This window comes from Narcine bancroftii, chromosome 2 (genome assembly GCF_036971445.1).
Source record: "Narcine bancroftii isolate sNarBan1 chromosome 2, sNarBan1.hap1, whole genome shotgun sequence".
In the NCBI taxonomy this organism is placed as follows: domain Eukaryota; kingdom Metazoa; phylum Chordata; class Chondrichthyes; order Torpediniformes; family Narcinidae; genus Narcine; species Narcine bancroftii.
Genome location: NC_091470.1, coordinates 296,653,820 through 296,679,317, shown reverse-complemented (window position 1 = coordinate 296,679,317; position 25,498 = coordinate 296,653,820). Strand labels below are relative to the sequence as shown.

At 39.9% G+C, this 25,498-nt stretch overlaps 1 protein-coding gene across 5 annotated transcripts in view; it reads right to left on the bottom strand.

The window, feature by feature from the left end:
• The window catches only part of nsmaf (neutral sphingomyelinase (N-SMase) activation associated factor), a 106,297-nt gene that overhangs the window by 4,522 nt on the left and 76,277 nt on the right, over positions 1-25,498 (bottom strand). For all 5 annotated transcript variants that reach the window (XM_069921432.1, XM_069921431.1, XM_069921435.1 and 2 more), the window contains 4 exons: positions 16,811-16,894; positions 14,446-14,596; positions 10,999-11,101; positions 10,792-10,901 (listed from right to left, as the gene is read on the bottom strand). In XM_069921432.1, the coding sequence (XP_069777533.1) occupies positions 10,792-10,901; positions 10,999-11,101; positions 14,446-14,596; positions 16,811-16,894 (448 nt within the window). The remainder of the gene's footprint in view (positions 1-10,791; positions 10,902-10,998; positions 11,102-14,445; positions 14,597-16,810; positions 16,895-25,498) is intronic.

The window sequence follows — 25,498 nt, the reverse complement described above, 5'->3', positions numbered from 1 at the left end:
AATACAGCAGTTCATTATGGTCCATTTGAGGTAAAAAAAAAAATTTGCCCATTGAAGCAAATTTATTTCACTTAATAGATTTGTGTATCTTGCATTAGAATTTACTGTCTTAAGTAAGCCACTGAGGGGCTGTTTTCAAATGGGTTTTTTTATTGAATGCTTTCAGCTGCATTTGTACTATGATACAAGGTGTAAACCAAGACATCTATTTTTAAGTTGTGAAAACCATCTAGACAAATTAAACTCTGTAAACAAGGTGGTATGGTTAGCCTAGCGGTTAGCACAAAATTGTTGCAGTGTCAGTGATTGGGATTGAGGTTCAAATCCCATGCAGTCTATAAGGAGTTTGTACGTTCTCCCCGTGTCGGTGTGGGATTCCTCCAGGTGCTCTGGTTTCCTCCCCCCCTTCAAAATGTACTAGGTGTTGTAGGTCAATTGGGTGTATTTGGGCAGCATGGTTTCATGGGCTGAAAGGGCCAATTACCATGCTATGTCATTAAATAAAAAAAAATTAAAAACCAGTGGCTTACATAAATAGTATATCCCACAGTAAATTAGGTCACTTTTTTTCAAACAACCATACAACAATTACAGCACAGAAGCAGGCCATTCTAGTCCATGCCAAACACCTCTCACCTAGTCCCATTGACCCACACCCAGCCCATAACCTTCCATACCTCTCTTGACCATATACCTATCCAACTTTTCCTTAAGTATTAAAATCTAGCCCACTGTGATGGAATGTATAGATATATTTTTGGAAGATAGATTGTGGAGTTTTTAGTTAAGTCACACACAGATACAAACACATCAAAACAGATCTCATTTAAATGCTAGAGCTAGGCACAAGCCAGACAGTCCAGGCTCCAAGTGCCTTTGCAAAAACTTTGAAGAATGCCTATAGAGACTTCACAAGTAGGTGTTAATTGGACATGCTGTGGAGTAATGGATTATTGTTTTGGAAAGCAACAGATGAACGGACTTGGAAGATCAGGTCCGGTGCCACAGTCTGTCTCAATGCAGTTTGCTGTTCTAAGAGGGTCAGGTGGTTTTCTCTGAGAGAAAGAGAAAGAGAATTTAATTCTACAGTTCAGCAGCAGAAGCTGGCAAGCTTGTGGTAAAACCCTATTTTGAAGATGGGTTGTGAGTTCTTAGTTCAGCCGGTTCAAAGCCTTTGTGGTCCATACAAGAGAGGACTGGCTGGAAGTATGTTTCACTTGAAATAAGGGAAACAGAAAAGGAACTCTGTGGTGACCTGAAAGAAAGAGGTTATCATCTGGAAAACCCTGATGGGGCAAGTTTCTTCAGCAAGACAATGAAGTGGTTGATCAGAAGGAATTAGTTTCTGTGTGTGTCCAATGAGCAACAAATCTCTCTGAAAACCAACAAGAACCTTCCTGAGCAGTAACCATTTACCTTTCAAGCACCAAAGCCTGATGAAGATTCATCAATGTTAAATTCTGTGCACAGTATAAGAATTGCCTGGAACCAGTGAACTTGGAGGAGTGAGAAGTGAGATTGGACTGTGAATCAAAGAACTTTTCTGAACTTATACACACATTACATACACGTATGCTTAGAATTAGAAGGGGGTTAATAGTAATAAATTAAAGTTTGATCCTGTTTTTATGTTTAAAGGAAATTAAAAAGCAACTTTTGTTGTCTTGGTGAATTTCTATTGCTGCTGGTTTTTGGGGTATTCTGGGCCTGTCACATTTGAAGACTTTCTTTTTGGATTTAAAATTGGAGTTTTGGGATCTTAAACATTTGGAATTTTTTTTTCCCAAGCTGATTTAAAGCCTGTGTATGTGAATAACAGCAACAATGGACGATAGTACATTTTTATCACAACCATCACCTGCGGTGCTACAGAGCACGAGAAAAGAGGAAATGATGGTCGTTGCTAAGGTATTAAAGCTGACTGAAGTCGAGCATTGCATGAAAAAAATAGAAATACAGAAGATTATAGTGAAATATTTAGGTGAGGGAAAATTTATTGATAAAGACAGACAATTTTCTGGAGGATAGAACTGTTGAATTGCAATTGGAGAAATTGAAAGAAGAAAGAGAGAAATGGAACTGAGTTGCAGAAACAACAGTATAAGGCAGAGGGAGCTGAAGAACAAAAAGGAGGATGAAAAACAGAGAATATATGAGGGAGAGGAAACAAAAATGGAGGAGTTAGAAGCTGAAAAACGGAGGAAATTGAAAGGGACAGACAGTTCGAATTAGAGGAGTTAAAAATTTAGATGGAGGGAGGTAAAATTGAGGCTGTAACTCCTGGGGAGAGGTTTTTGGCTAGTAGAGGTAAAACTAGTTCCTCCTTTTGATGAGGGAGATATAGATACCTATTTTCAGCTTTTTGAAAAGGTTGCTGAGAGCTCAAGATGGCCAAAAGAAAAATAGCCTCATGCTCCAAAGTGTATTGAAGGGAAAAGTACAAATTGTGTACTCCTGTTCGGCTCCGAATCATGGGTCCTCTACCGGCACCACCTACGGCTCCTAGAACGCTTCCACCAGCGTTGTCTCCGCTCCATCCTCAACATCCATTGGAGCGCTTACACCCCTAACGTTGAAGTACTCGAGATGGCAGAGGTCGACAGCATCGAGTCCACGCTGCTGAAGATCCAGCTGCGCTGGATGGGTCACGTCTCCAGAATGGAGGACCATCGCCTTCCCAAGATCATGTTATATGGCGAGCTCTCCACTGGCCACCGTGACAGAGGTGCACCAAAGAAAAGGTACAAGGACTGCCTAAAGAAATCTCTTGGTGCCTGCCACATTGACCACCGCCAGTGGGCTGATAACGCCTCAAACCGTGCATCTTGGCGCCTCACAGTTTGGCGGGCAGCAACCTCCTTTGAAGAAGACCGCAGAGCCCACCTCACTGACAAAAGGCAAAGGAGGAAAAACCCAACACCCAGCCCCAACCAACCAATTTTCCCTTGCAACCGCTGCAAACGTGTCTGCCTGTCCCGCATCGGACTTGTCAGCCACAAACGAGCCTGCAGCTGACGTGGACTTTTTACCCCCTCCATAAATCTTCGTCCGCGAAGCCAAGCCAAAGAAAAAGTATTCTAGTTTGACTACAGACCAAGTGGAAAATTATGATACTGCTAAACAAGCAGATTTGAAATGTTATGAGTTGATTCCAGAAGCATTTTGACAAACATTTAGGAGTTTGGTGAAAACATGGAACCAATCTAATATGGATTTTGCTCTGGGGAAATCTGTATGTTTTGACCGTTGGTGCGCCTCAAAAGGAATAAATAATGATTTTGAGAGATTGAGATAAATGATATTGTGTACCAAATAGATTAAATTATACCTGGATGAGAGCGAAAGTGGGGATGTGGCAACAAATGGCTAGGTTAGTGGATGTATATGCCCTGATTCACAAAAACAAATTTCAGATTAGTAAGCCTGCTTATAAGGTTAATGTGGAGCAGACTGGTAAGCCTGAAATGAAGTCTGGGGAGAATGATAAGAGAAAAGATGGTGGGAAAGGACAGAACTTCTGGATTTATACATCATTTTTGTAAGAAATCTGGTCACGTTATTGCAAATTATTTATTGTTGAAAAAAGAGGCGAGAAAAGGAGATATTACCCGAAGTGTGTATTCAGACAGTTGAATTTAAAGAGAGCATATGTTGCAAACCTGGTAAGGGTGTTATGGATGTTCTCAAACCTTTTGTGTCAGAGGGCTTGGTTTCAGTAAGGTGGGGGGGGGGAGGGTGGAAATTACAGGTTCCAGTAAAAAGTCTTAGAGATACTTGAGCTGCCCAGCCACTGTTGTTGGAGAAGGTTTTAACGCGATCTAAAGACCGACACGGGGAGACAACTTAAGACACTTTCAGCTGGCCAAAATCCCTGATTGTAAAGCTGTATATTATGCCAATATGCGGCTGTTGGGAGGCCACTTGAAAGCGCAGGAGGCGCCTGCGAGGCGAACTTTGTAACCCTCCTCTGGGAGGGATAATCGCCGGAGCATTGAGGTTACCCCATGCACATGAATGCAGGTGGCTGCTAAGGGGATGACAGTCAGTTGGTGAGCACCTGACAGCTCCCTGCCCCCCCTGCATGGGACATGAGGGCAGGGGCAGATGGCATGGGCTGTCAGTGCAGGGACCGCTACCCAGCTCTCCCAGCGACTCGACATGGGACCCCGCGCCCGCTCTCCCGGTGGCCCGCATGGGTCTTTGCGCCCGCTCTCCTGGCAGTCCGACGTGAGTTCTCACACGGTGGGGTGGCCGGCACAGGCGGTCAGTGTGGGGATGTCCCCATACCACTGCCTAGCTCTCCCGGCAGCCTGACATGGGTCCCCACGCTGTGGAGCGGTCGGTGTGCTGTGGGGACGTCCCACGTGGGGTGTCTCTGCACTGGCCGCCCTGTGGTGTGGGGGATCGTGTTGGGCTGTTGGGGGGGGTGGGTGTGGGGGCTCGTGTCAGGCTGTTGGGAGAGCGGGGCAGTGGTGTCAGTGTGGGAACGTGCTGCGCGGGACATCCCCGCACTGATAGCCTGCGCCGGCTGTCCCAGCTCTGTCAGCCAGCCATCCCAAACCTGACAGCCTGAAGGGACAGGAGCTGGAGTGCACTCAGAGACTCATCCGGTGCAGCTGTCCCTTCAGGTGGCCAGCGCTGTGTTTTTAGCACTGCCGCCTGAACGGCAATTCAAAGGGCCGCTTCTGCTTCTGCAGGCGCATTCTTGGTGGAGAATGCACCTGAAGAAGCCTTTTGATTAGAGGTGTGGGAGGTGAGGTAGAGTCAATATCTCTTCACAACATAGTGCTGAATTCAGAATTAAAGGACCCGTTATAGTAGGAGTAATTTCAAAGTTACCCATGCAAGGAGTCTCATTTTTATTTGGGAATGATTTGGCAGAGGATAAAGTTGGGTCAGTTTTGAGATTAACAAATCAGCCTAGTAAGGATGATGTTAAACAGGATTATGAGATATATCCTGCATGTGCTGTAACAAGGTCTTTGTCTAAGAAAATGATGAGAGTAGAGGAAGATCCAGTTTTGATCTTGAAAGAGCAGGTTCATTGTGAGAGTAAGGAGTTCTTTTGTCAAGGAAAGAGTTAGTTCAGCAGCAGAGGACAGATAGAGATTTTATTGTCTTAAGGGACAAAGGAGTAAGTGAACAGGAGATATTTCTTGATGGGTGAATTGTTAATAAAACCTTATTATGAGGATAAGGGAAGTGGAAAACAGTCTGTATCAGAGGTGTTAGATGTTGATAGGGTTGAGGAAGTTATGGATCATAAGATTATGGAAACAGAATCCTGTGAGGGTAACCTTAAAGAAACCATGGTTCCTGGGCACCTGTCTAACTCAGCAATTTTGGAAAATTTGGAGGAAAAGTTAGGCCATCTTGTCATAAGAACAGATGCAGTTGAAAGAACTAATTTTGAAATATGCAAATTTGTTTCCTGATGTACCAAAAAGGACATCAGTGATTTATCATGATGTGGATGTGGGAGAGGCAATAAAGCACCCATATAGAATAAACATTCAGAAAGAGTAATATTATGGGATCAGGATTTGGAATATATGTTGAAAAAATATATTATTAGACCTTCGAACTCAGATTGGAGTTCTCCTTGTGTTCTGGTACCTAAACCAGATGCAACTGTTAGGTTCTGTACAGATTACAGGAAGATTAATTCAGTAATTAAAACAGATGCTTATCTTATTCTGAGAATAGATGACTGTTTTGGGAAAGCTAAATTTCTTACTAAGGTGGATTTATTGAAGGGTTACTGGTGTGTTACTATAACTGAGATAAGAAAGAATATTTTCTTTAGCAATGGAAGCCAGTGATGGGGTAGCAGGTGCAGTTTTGTTATAAAAACATGATGTAAGTGACCATCCAGTTGCCTACTTTCCAAAAAAAATTAAATCTTCATCAAAGGGAGCGATATCAGAGGTACAAATAATGTGATTGCAGATTGTCAAGATGTTAAAATTGATCATGTATATAAATATAGACTCTCAACATTGGGTTACATTGTTATAACATGTTATATACTGTGTAATGTTATCATTTTAGTGATTGTAAAGTCAGCTCAGTTATAACTGAATTTTAAATCTTGAGTTAAAATTTCTTTGTAGGGGGAAAGTGTGATTGAATATATATATTATATAATATAATAAATGTTTTTGGAAGATAGATTGTGGAGTTTTTAGTTAGGTCACACACTTTAAAACAGATTTCATTTAAAATGCCAGAGCTCTACTCAAGCCAAACACTCCAGGTTCCGGGTGCCTTTGCAAAAACTTTGAAGAATGCCTACAGAGACTTCACAAGTAGGTGTTAATTTGATTGAGTTGTGGAGTAATGGATTATTGTTTTGGAAAGCAACAGATGAATGGACTCGGAAGATTGGGTCTGGTTCCGCAGTGTGTCTGAAGGTATTTTGCTGTTCTAAGAGGGTCATGTGGCTTTCTCAGTGTGTGTGGGAGAGAGCGCGCGAGAATTCAGTGGTGTAAATTTCTTCGGCAAGACACTGAAGTGGTTGATCAGAAGGAATCAGTTTCTGTGTGTGTGCAATGAGCAACAAATCCCTCTGATACAAGAACCTTCCTGAGTGGTAACCATTTACCTTTCAAGCACCAAAGCCTGGTGAAGATTCATCAATCTTAAATTCTGTGCACAACATAAGAATTGCCCAATAACCAGTGAACTTGGAGGAGTGAGAAGTGAGATTGAATCAAAGAACTTTTCAGAACCTATACACACATTACAAACACATGTGCTTAGAATTAGAAGGGGGTTAAGTTAATAGTAATAAGTTAAAGTTTGATCCTGTTTTAATGTTTAAAGAAAATTAAAAGCAACATTTGTTTAAGTAACCATTTGTCTTGGTGAATTTTTATTGCTGCTGGCTTTTGGGGTCCTCTGGGCCCGTCACAACACATCTACCACTCTGGCCAGAAGCTCATTCCACATTCCCACCACCCTATGAGTGAAGAAATTCCCCCTTATGTTTCCCCTAAATTTTTCCCACTTCAAACTCAATCCCTGTCCTCTTGTTTAAATCTCCCCCACTCTCAATGGAAAAATCCTATCCACATTTAGTCTATTTGTCCCCCTCATAATTTTAAATATTTATGTCAAATCACCCCTCAATCTTCTACGTTCCAGGGAATAAAGTCCTAGCCTGTTTAACCTTTCCTTTTAACTCAAACCCGGGCAACATTTTTGTAAATCTTCTCTACACTCTCTCTATTTTATTGATATCCTTCCTATAATTCGACAACCAAAACTGCACAAAATATTCCAAATTTGGCCTCACCAATGCCCTATACAACTTCAACATGACATCCCAGCTCCTGTACTCAATACTCTGATTTATGAGGGCCAACATACCAAAAGTTTTCTTCATCACCCTATCTACATGTGACTCCACTTTCAAGGAATTATGTACCAGAATTCCTAAATCCCTTTGTTCTACTGGACTCCTCAATTGTCCACCATTTAACGTTTATGACCTTTGCTGATTAATCCTAACAAAATGTAGCACCTCACATTTATCAGCATTAAACTCCATCTTTCAGCCCATTCTTCTAAATGGCCTATGTCCCACTGCAAGCTTTGAAAACCTTCCTCACTGTCCATAACATCACCAATCTTAGTATAATTTGCATTCTTATTAATCCAATTTACCACCCTATCATCCAGATCAGTATATATATGACAAACAACAATAGATCCAGTATCTATCCCTGAGGCACTCCACTGTTCACCGCCCTCCAATTTGACAGACAATTTTCCACACAACTCTCTGGCATCTACCATCCAACCATTGTTCAATCCATTTCAATACTTCAGCATTAATACCTAATGATTGAACTTCCTAACTAACCTTTTATGCAGAACCTTGTCAAAGGCTTTACTAAAGTCCATATAGACAACATTCACAGCCTTCCCCATGTCAATCTTTTTAGTAACAACCTTGAAAAATTCTATGATTTGTTAAACATGATCTACCATGCACAAAACCATGTTGACTACTACTAATCAGTTCCTGTCTATCCAAATAATTATATATTCCATCTCTAAGAACATTTTCCATGAATTCACCTACTACCGACATCACACTCTCAAGCCTATAATTACTCAGTTTATTTTTAGAGCCTCTTTTTTAAAAAAAAACAGTGGAACAACATGAGCTACTCTCGAATCCTCTGGCACCTCTCCTGCAGCTAATGACATTTTAAATATTTCTGTCAGAGCCCCCGTTATTTCTACACTACCTCCCTCAAGGTCCTATGGAATATCTTGACAGGACCCAGAGATTTATCCACCTTTATTCTCTTTAAAATAGCCAGTACTACCTCCTCATTAATCTATATTTTCCAAGACCTCACTATTAGTTTTCCATACTTCACCTAACTCAATATTTCTTAGTGAATATTGAAGAAAAAAACATTTAAAATTTGCTCCATCTCTTCTACTCCTCACATAGCCAACCCCTCTGATCCTTCAGGGGCCCAATTTTATCCCTCACTATTCTTTTACTTTTAATGTACCTGTAGAGACCCTTTGGATTTATTTTTACCTTGCCTGCCAAAGCAGCCTCAAATCTCCTTACAGCCTTTCTAATTTTCTTAAGATTTTTTTTCCTCTCTTTATATTCCTCAAGCACCTCATTTATTTCCTGCTGTCTATACCTGTTGTCCACATCCCTCTTCCTCTGAATCAAAGTCCCAATATCCCCTGAAAAACAAGGCTTCCTATATTTTCTAACCTTTCCTTTAATCATCACAGGGACATACCAACTCTACTCTCAAAAGTTTCCCTTTTAATATCCTCCATTTATCAGTTGCATCCTTCCCAGAAAATAAATGATCCCAATCAACAACAAAATCCTTTAGCATCTTCTCAAAATTTGCCTTGTTCCAAACAAGAATCTCAACCTTAGGCTCAGCCCTATCCTTCTCCATAATTAACCTAAAACTAATAGTATTATGACACTGGACCCAAAGTGTTCCCCAAACAAACCTCTAACACCTGATTTATCTCATTCCCCAATAGAAGATCCAATATTGCCCCCTCTCTAGTTGGTTCTTCTATGTATTGGTTTAGAAAACTTTCCTGAACACATTTGACAAACTCTAACCCATCCATCCCTTTTACAGTATGGGCATCCCAGTCAATGTGTGGAAAGTTAAAATCTCCTACAATAACCTCTATGTATACTACACATATATGCTATCTCCTTACAAATTTGCTCCTCTGTCCATTAGGGGGTCTATAATACACCCCCATTAGTGCTTTCATGTCTTTCCCATTCCTCACTTCAACCTCACTGGATGAACCAACCCTCCAATCTACTCTGCCATAGCACCGCTGTAATGTTTTTTCTAACAAGCAATGCAGCTCCTCCACCTTTTATCCCCCAGATCTATCATGCCTAAAGCAATAGGATCCTGGAACATTTAGCTCCCAATCATGCCCCTCCTGTAACCAAGTTTCACTGGTGGTTACAATATCATATTTCTATGTGTCAATCCATGTTCTAAGGTCATCCACCTCACTTAATGTTCCTTGCATTGAAATATATACATGAGAGAGTGTCCCCCATATTCACTCCTTTGATTACCACCAACTTTTACTACCCTCTCTCCTTCATTAATTTTAACAATCTGATTCCTCTCTCACTTCAAATCTAGTTGTCCTCTACCCTAATCTCTGTACTCTCATTCTGATTTGCATCCCCCTCCTCAACAGATCTCGAGCAAACCTACCTGCCAGGATATTGATCCCCCTCCAGTTCAGGTGCAGCTTGTCCTTTTTGTAGAGGCCAGACTTTCCCCAGAAGAGTTTCCAATGATCCACAAATGTGAACCCCTGCCCCCTGTACCAACTCTTTAGCTACACATTCATCCACCACATCTTCCTATTCCTATCCTCTTTAGCCCGTGGCACAAGCAGCAATCCCAAGATTACCACCCTTGAGGTCCTACTTTTTAACTTCTTCCCTAACTCCCTATATTCATCCTTCAGGACCTCATCCCCACATCTATCTAAGTCATTGGTCCCCACAGGCACCACGTCATCTGGCTGCTCGTTCTCCCCCTTCAAAATGCTTTTTAGTCAATCAGAGACATCCCTGACCCTGGCATATGGGAGGTAATATACCATCTGGGAGCCTCCACCTCGTCCAGCAAACCTCCTATCCACTTGTCTAACCAACGAGTTCCTTTCAGTTCTGAGCTGTGAGGGCCAGCCTCTGCACCGGAGTCATGACCACCTTGACCTGTCACTTGTAGGTCCCAATCAACAGTACCCAAAATGGTATACCTGTTGGGAAAGGCCACGGGGGTACTCTGCACTGTCTGCATCTTCCCCTTCCCTCTGACAGTCACTCAGCTACCTACCTCCTGAATTATAGGGGTGAGCGCCTCCCTGACATTCCTGTCTGCCACTACCTCTGCCTCCCTCAAGATCTGCAGTTCATCCAACTCCTGTACCAGTTCTCTAACTCGGGTTGTAAGGAGCTGCAGCTGGATGCACCTTCTGCAGGTGTAGTCCCAGATTTAATACATCCCACAACCAGAGCAACCAGCTCTGATGTGAGAGAAATTTTCTTGACCTGAAAAACCATTACCATTCCATCACTCTAACATTGCCATCACAAAAATACCATGTATAAATATAAAAATAACTTGGATAATGCTGAAGAAGTGAAGCACCATAAGTAAGTCAATTTCAAATGTAGATGTTACTATATATTAGGACATACTACAGTCAGGAAAATATAGTAAAACAATACCAAGATCATACCTGAATGTGCAAGAATCTTTTTTGTAATTTTTGCAGCAATCAGATCCCATACTAAAAGTTCACCAGACTCACTGCCCGAAAGAACAGAGTTTCCATCCCAGCAAAAACATCTGCAAATATGATCAAATATAAATAGAATTAGCCTGTAAAATTAACTTTGGAAAACCCATTGTTTTAATTAAAATGTTGCATTCTTTGCTACCGTACCTTTGTTGCTGATCTGAAGGCAAGGAGGAGATCAGCATCCCTGTCTGCACATCAATTACTTTAAGACAACAATCTTCTCCTGCACTCAGAACGTGTCGACTATCTGCAATTGTCATAAATGTAATGGTTTAATTTTCAACCTCTCATTGCTGCAGTCAGAGGCTCCCTCCTGCTTCAAAAGGGCATCAAACATCTCAATGTCCAAGAAAAGCAGAGGGGGCTATCTCAACAACTATCACCCAGTACCACTAATATCTACTGTGATTAAGTGTTTTGAGAGCTTGGTCATGGCCAGAATTAGCATGTACCTGAGCAGAGATCTGGACCCACTGCATTTCGCCTCTCGTCACAATCGCTCCACAGCTCTCCTCTCAGCTCTGGATCACCTCAAACAGAAACATGCAGCTGCTCTTCACCGACTACAGCTCAGCTTTCAACACCATTCCCTCAGTGTTGGTCAAGAAGTTCCAAACCCTGAGCCTCTGCACCCCCCTCTACAACTGGATCCTTGATTTCCTCATCGGAAGACCACAGGCAGTACCAATTGGAAACAATGCCTCCTCCTTGCTGACTATCAACACAGGTGCACTTCTAGCATGCATGCTTAGCCCACTGCTCTATTCACTATACACCCATAACTGTGTGGCCAGGCACAATTACAATGCTATCTACAAATTTGACAATGACACCATGGATATTAGCAGAATGATAAAAGGCGATGAGGAAGCATACAGGAGGGAGATGGATCAGCTTGTTGAGAGGTGTCACACCAACAACTTTGCACTCAACATTAGCAAAACCAAGATTGTGCACTTCAGGAGGAAGTCAAGAGAACACGATCCAATTCTCATCGAGGGCTCAGTAGTGGAGAGCGTCAAGAACATCAAATTTCTGGGTGTCAACATCTCCGAGGATCTGTCCTGAAGTCTTCATGTTGATGCAATTATGAAGAAAGCTTGCCAGCGGTTATACATTGTGAGGTGTTTGAGGAGATTTGGTACGTCACCGAAGACTCTTGAAAACTTCTACAGGTGTACCGTGAAGAGCATTTTGGCTGGTTGCATCACTGTCTGGTACAGAGGTGCCAACCTCAGGACAAGATAAAAACTTCTGTGACATCACGGGCACCAGACTTCACTCCATCACGGACACCTACAAGAGGGGGTAAACTTTATCCTGAAGGAGCCCCACCACCCAGGCCATGCCTTCTTCACTTTGCTATCATTGGGAAAAAGGTATAGAAGCCTAAAGAAGGCTCAAGGACAGCTTCTTTCCCACTGCCATCAAATTCTTGAATGATCAATGAACCAAAGACACTGCCTTACACTTCGTGCACTATTTTTATTTATTTTCTTTATCAAGTGGTTTATATATGAATGTTTGCACTGTGGCGCTGCCACAAAACAACTACCAAACATTTCAGCATGTATATTGATTCGTGATACCCAACAAAACTCTCAAAAATGGGGGTCAACTTATATGCTGGATATACCTTTGAAACCTTAAATTCAGCTCAAAATTCAATCTGCATTGACCAGCATACAAGACGACCCACGAAAATCCAATTTGGCATACAAGTCAACCCTTGAAAAACCAAAAAGGACCCAACCGGAACAGATTTTCATTGAGGTTTTTAATTGAAAACAGCAACACAATTAGAACCCTTCAAAATCACTCTCGTTATTATCGACTGAAGCAAAGATGGTGGCAAGCACATCCATTTTTCACTGTTTAAACACTCATTATATGGGTCCCAGTCTGCATCTGATGAGGCTGTTTCAGCTTCATTGTCAGTGTCCAACAACAAATCATCTTTGGTGCCATCAATTGCTCAAGATATACTGCACTTTTTGAACAATTTTATCAGTCTCTATTTTAATTTTGTCCCATGTCTTGAGCACGAAGTTACATAGCACATCAAGCAATGCAGCACACATTGCCCTGCCTTTTGTAAACAACTTTTCTGCATGCTACATCAATCTATTCTATTCCTTGCACACATGATCTTTGAATGGCTTGAATAGAGACGTCAAACCATGCAGGATTACTGCAATCCAAGTATTATGTAATGCTAACCTACTTTTATTGTTCTCAGTTAAGTGGCTATGATATACATCCCAGACCAGCAGACTCCATTCTTGGCGTAAACCCCCCTGGCCGCCTGTTCCACACATTGTCTATTCATACTTGTACATCATTTTCATCTATCTTTCATTAAAATGTAGAAAAACACCTGTAGGAAATTTTATTTTAGGTTTAATTTTGCATTTGAAGATCACTATGGATCTTAACTCTGTCCCGTCAGCCATGCACAATAACAACACGGTAAACCTGGTCCTTTCATAGCCTGTACTTCTGGTTTGCAGTTTATACAGGTTTCCTTTCCACTGTTCAATTGACTATCATGTCAAAATTCATGGGGTTTTGTTCATGTTTCCCATATTTGCCAATGCAAACTGATTTTCTGCTGGTTCCATAATATAAACTGGTGAAAACTTACAACTTTATGATCAAGATCTTTTGGTAGTTTCTGTGCAATTTTTGGGTTTTGTTGTAATATCACATTTTTCCAGTTCCTGAAACGGTTGCACCAGTCTACTGTCGCCTCAAAATCTTTATTGAGGTTTGGGTGCACCTTTTTCCCCTGCAGTGCAAATGTTCTTACTTTATTTCAGGTGACTATGTAGCAATCTTGACTGTTCACATACTCATTCTGCAATGTGATTTTCTAACTTTGGCCAATGAGTGATTCCTTTTCTTAAAGTCTCTTCTTTCTTCCTCCAATCAGCTTCTCATAATCATTAAATTTTCTTACAGCAGCAGTTGCTGGTTTTCTTGGCCATTTCCATCACTTTTAAAACCTGCTTCATACTTTGTTGTGAGTTGCATTGGGTCGACGGACCCTCCATGATAGCAATCACTTCCAGCCAACCCCAGGTGATCTTTTGGAGTCAAATTATACATCGGTCAATAGGCCAACTCAGGCATCCTGAAATATGGTGTCGACATATCCCAGATATACCATAAAACTCTTAAAATGAGCCTTATACACCAGTTGACATACACCAAAATATATGATAATTTTATGACTTGTTCATAACAATAAATTCTAATTTTGATTCTAATTTATCAAAATGCATTCAACTAAGTTGCATAAAAACCATTTTCAACAAACCAGCAAAAGCTAAATCTTCATTTTTTTTTGTTCAGTGACCACATAGTTAAAAATTTTGTAATCAAATACTGTAATAAAAATGGCTAAAGTGAAAATACAATGATAAGTTGTAAGACATTAGCTTAAACGGCTCACTTTCATAGTTCAGCAAGAATTTACCTGCATCGACAAATATAAAGCAAGCTACAAATCCACGTACCTGTAAAACATTCCACACTAGAAGACTAGATACAGTATATGATAAATGGGATACATTGAAGTCTAAAACATACCTGGACTGAATGCTACATCATTAATAGTGCCTAAATGGCAAGGAATTTGATGTAAAATAGTTAAATTGGTGAGATCCCAAATACTAATAGTTCCTTCCTTGTTGCCCGAAACCAACATTGAGCCAATAGGATTCAGATTGATTGTATTTACCTGCAAAAGAAAATGCATCTTATTTTGTTTCACCAAACAAAATGCCCATCAACTGGTAATGATCTGACAGCAATTTCAAATACCACATATATTGTGTATGCACTCACACAATTAAGACTCGGAAACGTGATGCTTTCTCATCCTTTACTTCTATTAGACTAACGTGGCTACTTACACACAGGAAGGCTGTCTTTTGGGAGATACTAACTGGCAAAGGCAAACATTGATAATGAAATTCACCACTGCACTTAATGTGCCAGCAAGACCTTTTGATGGATAAAGGAAAAGGCCATTTAAATATTATGACCTTAGACCTGGCTAAATCATTTGCTACTAGGCAAATGTATTTGCTTCTGGGACATAGACTACCTCTAGCAGGGAGCTTAATATACTGGAAATATCTTCTCTCAAGCCAACATCCCCTGGTTACACTCAGGCAAGCCATGCTGTTCACTTGGGCAGAGTCATATGACAGACAACCTCCAAACTGTCATGGGAAGAGAGTATCAGATGGAAGAGGAAAAGTTTCAAGGATGTGCTGAAAACATTCAAGAAAAGCAACATCCTGACTGATCCTTAGAAGTCTCCATTGGGGAGGAGCATTTGAGATAGTACTGAGAACCTCAAGGTCAAACACTGGGAGCACAAGAAGAACTATCGCATAACTACTTGATCACCAAGTCAGCTACCACCATTAGAAAAGTTTACAATTCCACAAAAAAGTTTTGTATCTACCCCAAAGCACACAGAAATAGAAATTAGTTATTCTCTACCTCTAAGGACAGCCTAAGAAGACTTGAAGAAAGGGGAAGATAATGAACGAGGTGGCCAGATAAAATCAAAGAAATCTTTTGCATGACTTTGCAGCATTTTAGGCTGGTTCAGTGGCCACTAAAAAAAACCACCAGACTTTCTGAAGCACATTTCTCCCTTTTTGTCCTGAACAATATTCTTTCTTCAATCACCATTAACAGTTGCTAGTTGTGATCAAGTTATGCTTGATTAGAACTTGCACCTCAGCCTAAATAACAGTGGAGTTAATTTAACCTACACTGTCATGATAAAAGATCCAGACCTGAAACAATGGATCCTGCTTGACCCTATAAGTCCCTCCAGATTCTCTGTTTGCTCAAGATTCCAGCATCTGGAGTTTTTGTGTTTTGCTAACCTACACTGTATTTTCCATGTTTATGCAAGGTGTAAACAAATGCTTTCTTTAGGCTTTTTCAGGTGTATTCTCCACTAAGAATGCGCCTGAAGAAGAGGAAGTGGCCCTTTGACTTACTGTTCAGATGGCAACTCTAAAAGTGTAGCGCCGGCCACCTGAAGGGACAGTTGCACAGGGATGCGCATTTAAGCGCACTCTGACTCCTGTGCCTTGAGCTGTCAGCTGGGACAGCCAGTGCAGGGACATCCCACATGGAATGTCCCCACACTGATCGCTCTGCCCCCCGGTGGAGCGGCCGGCGGGGGTGAAGGGGGCTGGAGGGGCTGGCGGGGGTGAAGGGGTCTGGAGGGGCCGGAGGGGGTGAAGGGGACTGGAGTGGCCGGTGGGGGAGAAGGGGGCTGGAGCGGCCGGCGGGGGTGAAGGGGGCTGGAGCGGCCGGCGGGGGTGAAGGGGGCTGGAGTGGCCAGCGGGGGAGTATGGTGCTCGTGTCGGGTTCCAGCATTGTTTCGGCCAGCCCCCTTCTCCCCCGCCGGTCGCTCCAGCCCTGCAGTCCCCGCGCTGACAGCCCAGCCAGCTGCCCCGACGTCCTGCACCGGGGGAAGGGACAGCTGGGAGAGGAGCTGTTAGGCGCTCTCCAGCTGACTGTCATCCTGAATGCAGCAGCTTTTAGGCGGCTGCATTCAGATGGCTGGGAAGCCACTGTGCTTCGGCGATTATCCCTCTCGGAGAAGAGTTACAAAGTTCACCTTGCAGGAGCCTCCTGCACATTCACATGGCCTCCCAACAGCTGCATATTGATAAATTAGAATCAAAATATGCGGCTTTACAAGTGGGGCAACTGGCCACCTGAAAGTGCCTTTTGATACACATTGCTCTTTGCTTCAAGATGCGACACTGGAACTTATTTTTTTTCCTTGTCTGAGATGCCGATTTGATATTTGCTCTTTTCTTTTTTAAAAAAATCAAAAAGCTTATTCTGTTTTGCAACAAGATTTGGCAATAAAGAAAAACCCAATGACCAAAATATTTCTGAACTGGCTACTTACACCTGCCTCATGCTCCAACTCAGCAATTAGCTCACAGCAATTCTTCCTAGAGGTAGAGAGATCAGCAGAAGCACACCTCCAGACCTATGGGCAACAAAAGGCAAATATTCAATGAATTCAGAAATCAAAATGCAGTATTACAGTTAACATGTTGACATTGCAAAACATTATACATTGTGATGCTTTCATTTTGGTCCTTTTAAACAATTCAAGCAGCCTCCAAAACTGTACCTGCCCCTGGGAGCTCAGGAAAGAGAAGCAACAAGCTGAAGAGTTGTAACATATTGAGCAGTATGTTTTATTTTTGGATGGGTAGCAGTTTTACTACAAAAATACCAGAAAGTGTAAGGCCAAGTGCACCAGGAAAGCACCAAAAGGGACCATCTCAATTCTTACAAAGTCACATTTTTTGCACCTGGAAAACTGAACATTCATTATTTCTCTCTTTTGTATTTATTGCCTTAATTCAATTAAGTATACTATTGCAGATGTTTTATTTAGTTGTTCTGTCATTTTAATGTTCAGTTGCAGCAAGTATAATGTATATGACAACATCCTCATTATCATGAGTCACCAGTTAAACAATCAATTCTGTCCCCATAATGTTTGAGCAAATGAGTGCCCCATGTGTCACTCATTTGAAAATATACAACATTGTATGAGTTAAATAAATGTCAGAAAATTTCTTTGGAAAGGTAAGATGTCAAGGGTCTCCTTAGAAAAGTTAATCTGGAAATATGAACTGGGAGGCTTACAATTCTCCAATTTAAAAAATTATTAAAAATCAAGCAGCTCAAATGAGATTTCTTACTTTCTTTTTTGAGGAAGGAGATAAACCTGCGTGGGTGAAAATAGAATTGGATAAAGTAGGAGAGAGAATGGCAGAGGACTTTATATATAAATGGAATGTGAAATTAGTAACTGATTAAAGAGAAACCCCTTTGCTAAAACACCTAATCAACATCTGGTACAGGTACACGATCCTTTATCCGGACATCTAAAATCTGGAAAGCTCCAAAATCTGGCAAGTGGGGAGAGAGACTGGCAGCGCCAGTTGGGCGGGCGGGAGACTGGCAGCGCCAGTCGGGCGGGCGGGAGAACGGCAGCACCAGTCGGGCGGGCGGGAGAACGGCAGCACCAGTCGGGCGGGCGGGAGAACGGCAGCACCAGTCGGGCTGGGGGGAGAACGGCAGCGCCAGTCGGGCGGGCGGGAGAACGGCAGTGCCAGTCGGTCGGGCGGGAGACCAACAGCGCCAGTCAAGCTGGCAGCGCGACTTTAAGGAGATGTGGGTGGATACGGCTGCACAATTCGGGTGGGTTTAAATCTGGCTTTCCAAAATCTGGAAAAATCCGAAATTTGGAACACACTGTCCCCCCAAGGGTTCCGGGTAAAGGATTGTGTACCTGTATAAAATAAATAGTGATATTGGAACAAAGGGAGGCTTATCTCCCAAAACTCCTCTGGCTCATAATAGGCTTATACCTTCCACAACGGGCAGTCAAATTTTTGAAATCTGGTCTCGTAAAGGAATTAAATGATATTAAGATTGTTATGAGTGGGGACAATTGATGTCATTTGAACAATTAAAAAATAAGTCCTTCTTAATAACACAGTTTTCTGCAATTTTCAAATAAGAGCATATCTAAGGGATAAATTGGGCACAACAATGTTTTTACAAAATTGTAGTGATGTGAAGATTTTGATTCGAAAGGGAAATACAAAGAAATTTTCTTCAGCAATGTATCTCTTACTTCATATGGGAACCCCTAAACAAGGGATTAATAAGTCCAGGCAGAGATGGGAAATCAGACTTAAATGTAAGAATAGATGAGGAAACCTAACCTGAACCATGTTAGGATAGTATGACTAATACGATAAATGTATGATATAGATTAGTACAATATAATTTTTTTGCATCAATTATATCTCACAACTTGGAGGAGTCACGTGATGTAGTATTGGCCGGTAGGAGAATACCAGCCCTCTCCAGAAAAGAAGGAAACAAGTGAAGAAAAAGCAAAGCCCCAGACACACAAATCACAACATATAAAAAATAAAGGTGTGGAGAAAATGGCAGCTAAGAAAGAAAAGCTAAAAACAATGGGAAGAAAAGAAGAAAGACGCCAGAAGAGAAAGGTGAAGTCCTTACCTGCACGAAAAAGCAGGGACTCACCATGGAAAGAGGAACCTGCTTCCCGAGGTTAGTGGAGACTCCACAGGGTCGTGACCCACCGACGGCAGGACTGCAAAAATGGCTCACGGAGCCAAACAAGGGTGAGCAACTGCATATGACAAGGAGAACACCGATGGGAGGAAGAACGTGTAATGGCGGTAGAAATGGAAGTGAATGACTTAAAAAGAAAATTGGAAGAAAGTGACAAAAAAGTTAAAGAAACACAGGAGTTGTTAGCTCAGAAGATGGATATAATGGAAAACTATAGTAGGCGAAACAATATAAAGATAGTGGGCCTTAAGGAAGATGAAGAAGGTAAAGATATGAAAGAATTTATAAAAGAATGGATTCCAAAAGTCCTGGGAATGCCAGAAATGCAGGAAGGAATGGAAATAGAAAGGGCACACAGAACATTAGCCCTGAAACCACAGTCACAACAAAAACCAAGATCCGTTTTAGTAAAATTTCTGAGATACACGACAAGAGGAAATATATTGGAGAAGGCAAGGAAAAAAATTAGAGCAGACAAAAAAACCACATGAATACAAAGGTCAAAAAAAAGTTTCTACCCAGACAAAAGTTTTGAGCTCCTAAAGAAGAGGAAGGAGTTTAACGCAGCAAAATCGATCCTATGGAAGAAAGGCTATAAATTTATGTTAAGATATGCAGCGGTGGTCAAAATAGTTATCCCGGGACAGCAAAACAGACTGTTCTCAGATCCAGAGAAAGCAAGAGAATTTGCAGAACGCCTGCAAAACAGAAAGAGAGATGAAGAGATGTAACAAGAACAAAGAACGACAACAAACTACATATAAAGAAGTAAAAATAACATATAAGTAAGAACTAAAGGAGGGAAGTAAGGGAGAAGGGGGGGAAAAGAGGAGGGGGTTTAAAATAAATTTAAAAAAAAGAAAAGAGGAGGAGCTTTGTTGTAATGTGAAGATGAAAGTCTTTTCTGGAGGGGGTTGGGTGGGAGAGAATAACAGTCACTGCGAAATCAGTTGACACTTGTGAACGGGTTCGCAGTCCGAATGGAAAGGGGAGTTGTGGTTGCCCGGCAAGGGACAAGGGGCGACTCAGAGAGGGGGGGGGTGGAAACTTGGGGTTAAGGGAATTTTAGATATGGGAATGGTTGAAATATTTTATGTTTTAGAAGTGTTGTCATACAGTGTGTTTTAAAAAAAACTGAAATGGAAATGGGGAAAAGGGGGAAGGTGGTGATGTGGAAGTGGAAGTGAGATGTAAACAAAGTATGAGATGGCCATGTTGAACTATATGACTATAAATATTAACGGAATACATAACCAAATCAAAAGGAAGAGGCTATTAAATTTACTGAAAAAAGAAAAAAATAGATATAGCATTCGTGCAGGAAACGCATCTAACTGAAGTGGAGCACAAGAAATTAAGGAAAGACTGGGTAGGGCAAGTAACGGCAGCATCATACAACTCAAAAGCCAGGGGTGTAGCTATATTAATCAATAAAAATGTACCAATCAAAATAGAGGAGGAAATAATAGATCCAGCAGGGAGATACGTAACGTTAAAATGTCAGATATATTCAGAACTCTGGAATTTGGTCAATATATATGCACCTAATGAAGAGGATCAAAAGTTTATGCAAGATATTTTTTTGAAGATTGTAGATATGCAGGGGAATATATTGATAGGAGAGGATTTTAACCTTAATTTGGATTCAAAGATGGATAAAACTGGACAAAAGACTAGCAGAAAGAACAAAGTAGGCAAATTTATGATTAAATCAATGCAGGAAATACAACTTTTGGATATATGGAGGAGACAACACCCAAACGAGAAGGAATACTCATATTATTCAAGTAGACATAAAACATATTCCTGTTCCTGTTGTCAGCTCATATCCAAGGGAGAGTTAGGAAAACGGAATATAAAGCTAGATTGTTATCTGATCACTCACCCATTATTAGCAATAGAACCGGAGGTCATCCCACCAAGAACATATAGATGGAGATTAAACTCCATGCTACTTAAAAGACAGGATTTTAGAGAATTTATTGAGTGCCAAATTAAAATGTACTTTGAAATAAATACGGAATCAGTGAAAGACAAATTTATATTATGGGATGCAATGAAAATCTTCATCAGAGGGTAGATAATAAGTTATGTAACTAAGATGAAAAAGGACTACAATCGGGAAATAGAACAGCTGGAAAGGGAAATAGCAAGTACAGAAAAAGAACTAGCAACAAGGGAAGATACAACAAAAAGAGAATTAGCGGACAAAAAAATAAAATACGAAACACTACAAACGTATAATGAAATAAAGCAGAAGTATTACGAGCTAGGAGAAAAATCGCACAAAATACTGGCTTGGCAGCTTAAAACAGAACAAGCTAAAAGATCGGTATTGGCATCAAGGAAAAAGGACAAACAAATTACATATATCCCAACAAAGATCAATGAAAATTTTAATGAATTCTACGAGCGATTATACCAAACTGAAAACGAAGGGAAAGAAAAGAAAATAGATGAGTTTCTAGCTAAAATTGAACTCCAAAATTGCAAGAAGAGGAACAAAACAAATTGATAAAACCATTTGAAATAGAGGAAATACAAGATATATTAAAAAAGCAACCGAACAATAAAACGCCTGGGGAGGACGGACTCCCAATAGAATTCTATAAAACATTTAAAGAGTTACTAATTCCTCCTCTCCTGGAAGTAATGAACCAGATAGAAGAAACACAAAACATGCCAGATTCATGTAAAACAGCAATAATTACAGTAATACCAAAGACGGGGAAAGATCCACTAACACCAGCATCGTATTGACCAATATCTGTACTTAACTCAGATTATAAGGTAATAGCAAAACTATTAGCAAACAAATTGGCCGACTGTGTACCAAAAATAGTAAAACTAGAACAAACTGGATTTTTAAAGAAAAGACGACCAACGGACAAAGTCTGTAAGTTCATTAACTTAATCCATGCAGTACAAGGAAATAAGACGCCAACAGTGGGCTGTTGCTTTAGATGCAGAGAAAGCCTTTGACAGTGTAGAATGGAATTATTTATTTAAAGTATTACAGAGGTTCAACCTACCAGAGAAATATATTAATTGGATTAAAACATTATATAAGGGTCCAATGGCAAAGGTGACAGTAAATGGATATATATTGAACCAATTTAAATTAAGCAGGTCAACTAGGCAGGGATGTCCACTATCCCCCTTACTGTTCGCTTTTGCAATGGAACCATTGGCAGAATTGATAAGAACAGATAATAAAAGGGATAAAAATAAAAGAGAAGGAATATAAAATCAGTCTATTGGCAGATGACATCATAGTATACTTAACAGAACCAGAATTATCAATAAAAGAATTACATAAGAAATTGAGGAATATTGAGAAATATCAGGGTACAAGATCAACGCAAAATAAAAGTGAAGCGATGCCAATGAATAATGAGGATTTCACAAAGTTTAAAAAAGAATCACCATTTAAATGGCAAACACAAGCAATCCAATACCTAGGTATTAGACTAGATAATAATCTAGGCCATCTATACAAATTAAATTATCAGCCATTAATGAAGAAATTACAAGATGACTTAGAACATTGGAAAGAATTACCACTAACACTGATAGGAAGGGTAAATTGCATTAAAATGAATATCTTCCCAAAGATACAATACCTATTTCGATCGTTACCAATTGCCTTAACAGAAAAATTCTTCAATGAGCTAAAGAAAATAATAAGGAAATTCTTATGGAAAAGGGGGAAACCGAGGATAGTGCTAGGTAAATTAACAGAATGGTATATATAAGGTGGTTTGCAGCTACCAAACTTTAAAAATTATTATAGAGCAGCACAATTAAGATATCTATCAGATTTTTATCAAACAAGGGAAAAACCAGATTGGACCAGGATAAAATAGGGGAGAAAGTACCAGAACATATACTTTATAAGTGGGATGAAAAACTGGTGCAATATAGAAGTTCACCAGTACTGCACCATCTGCTCAACATTTGGAAGAAGATTCATGTAGAAAGGAAGAAAACGCATTACGAACTACCAAAATTATTATTGACGCAAAATCAATTAATCCCTTTCACAATAGATAACCTTTCCTTTAGAGAATGAGAGAGAAAAAGGATTAAGAATAGAAAATTGTTTTTTGGGAAATAATTTATTAACATTTGAACAAATGAAGTACAAATATGGAATAACTCATGGTACAATGTTTGCATACCACCAACTGAAAACCTACTTAAAGGACAAACTGGGAAGCAGACTGAGATTATCAGAAGGAAGCAGCTTTGAATATGTGATTACAGACACAATGATAATTAAAAAATTTATAACAAACATGTACATCAAGCTGCAAGAGAAAGAAAATTATGAAATAAGGTATAAACCCAAACAGAAGTGGGAACAAGATCTAAACATAAAAATAAAAAATTAAATATGGGAGAAGCTATGCTCCGGAACTATGAGATATATAATAAACACGAGATTACGCATGATACAATATAATTGGTTACGCAGGCTATATATCACGCCCCAAAAGTTAAATAAATGGGATCCAACAGTATCAGATAGATGTTTTCGCTGTAAGAAGGAAACGGGAACAACAGTACATGCAATTTGGGCATGTGAGAAAGTGAAAAAGTTTTGGGAAGATCTAAATCAGGTATTAAATAAAATCACAAAAAGCAACATACCAAAAAATACAGGGATCTTTCTTGTAAGTAATACAAGAAGTAAAGAATTAGGCCTCAAACTGGATGAAGCGCAAAAAAGATTTATGATAGCCTTAGCTGTAGCAAAAAAAATGTATAATGTCAGCTTGGAAATCAAAAGAGAGCCTGAAAGTACAGCAATGGTACATAGAAATTTCTAATTCCATTAGAAAAAAATAACATATAATTTAAAAAATAAAGTCACATTATTTGAACAAATTTGGGAACCGTACATGGAACACAACAGAAAGGGCCTACCGCAGACCTCCACCCCCTAAAATGATAGAATGAGAAGAAGATGAAATGAACTGACCCAGTGTGTAAAAGTAGATGACACAATTTTCTTGTTTATTTTCATTGTGTAATAACATTTTTTAATGGTTTATTGTATTGTATATGTTGAATGTTTAATGGGTTTGGAGGGGGGTGGGAAGGAAGGAGGGAGGGAAAGGGGAGAAAATGACACTATGTATATTCAAAAGGGAAATGTTTGTGTGTATTTTGGTTAATATGGTTCATAGTGTGAAAAATAAAAATAAAGAAAAAATTATATCTCACAACTCAGAAATTAAATAAATTCAATTCAGACTTATCAGACCAATGTTTTAGATGTGGCGAAGAGATATAAACTTTTTTTTTTCCACATTCAACCTGGTTATGTTCTAAAGAGAGACCTTTTTGGGTCGATCTAGGAAATTCCTTAGAGTAGGTTACAGGAATTAAATTTTCATAAAACCCAGAATTATTCTTACTGGGTAATATTACAGGGATAAATTGAAAGTATATAAACATCAAAAAGACTTTGTTAAAATTGTATTGGCAGTGGCTAGAAAATGTATAGCAGTTTCATGGGAAGCCTGATTCAAATCTATGTATGACATGTTGGAATGCAGAAATACATAGTTGTATTCCCCTTGAGAAAATTACCTACAAATTAAGAAATAAGTACAACATATTGTTATAAGTTTGGCGTCCATATTTACAATTTTCAGGTTTTTAGTTATTTTCTTCCTAACTCTTGAGACCTGTGTTGATCTTCTCCTAAGAACATTTAATAGAATAAGAACTTTTTGTCCGTGAGATGTGCGGCACTTTTTAGCAGTACGTTCTATTTTCTTTTCTTTCTTTTTTTCTCTTTCTATATTTATATATATCTATATCTTTTTTGGGTCTTTCTTGGATGATCGGTTGTTGGGGTACAACCATCATGGAGTAAATGCTGAATTTACTTTTGTACTTGTATTTCTTAAAAAATTTTGTAATTGACTGCATGTATGGTAAAAGTTTTAAAATAAACAATTAAAAATAGATATAACACCACAGATCATGAAACTAGACACAAGCCTTGTTAAGAGTTTAAACAAATATATTAATCTTGTAATCAAGGATGGTGGTGGAGAATTAAAAACTTTAGAGCAGGTGGCACCTCCAAGACCAGAATGACAATGTCCATTTTTAACATAACCAGATTTAATTACATACCATTGACATTACTGCTGATATTTCATCAATTTCCAGGGGATGGGGTTGGTGGGGGGGCAGAACTCTAATCATTAGAAATCTAGAAGGATGAGCCATACTCAGAGACTGGTTTTGATTCCTCAAAGCTCTTCATTATATTCTTGACTTGATTGGTTGGGATAGGTGTATATATCCCTAAAGAGGTAGTTCTGGACAAATTTGTGAGTAGTTATTGTGACAGAGTATATAGAGGTGTTTGGGAGATAAATTGGGAAAGGTTTGTTGGAGTAGGTCACACAAATCTTTAAAACAGAAGTTTTGAAGGAGCTTT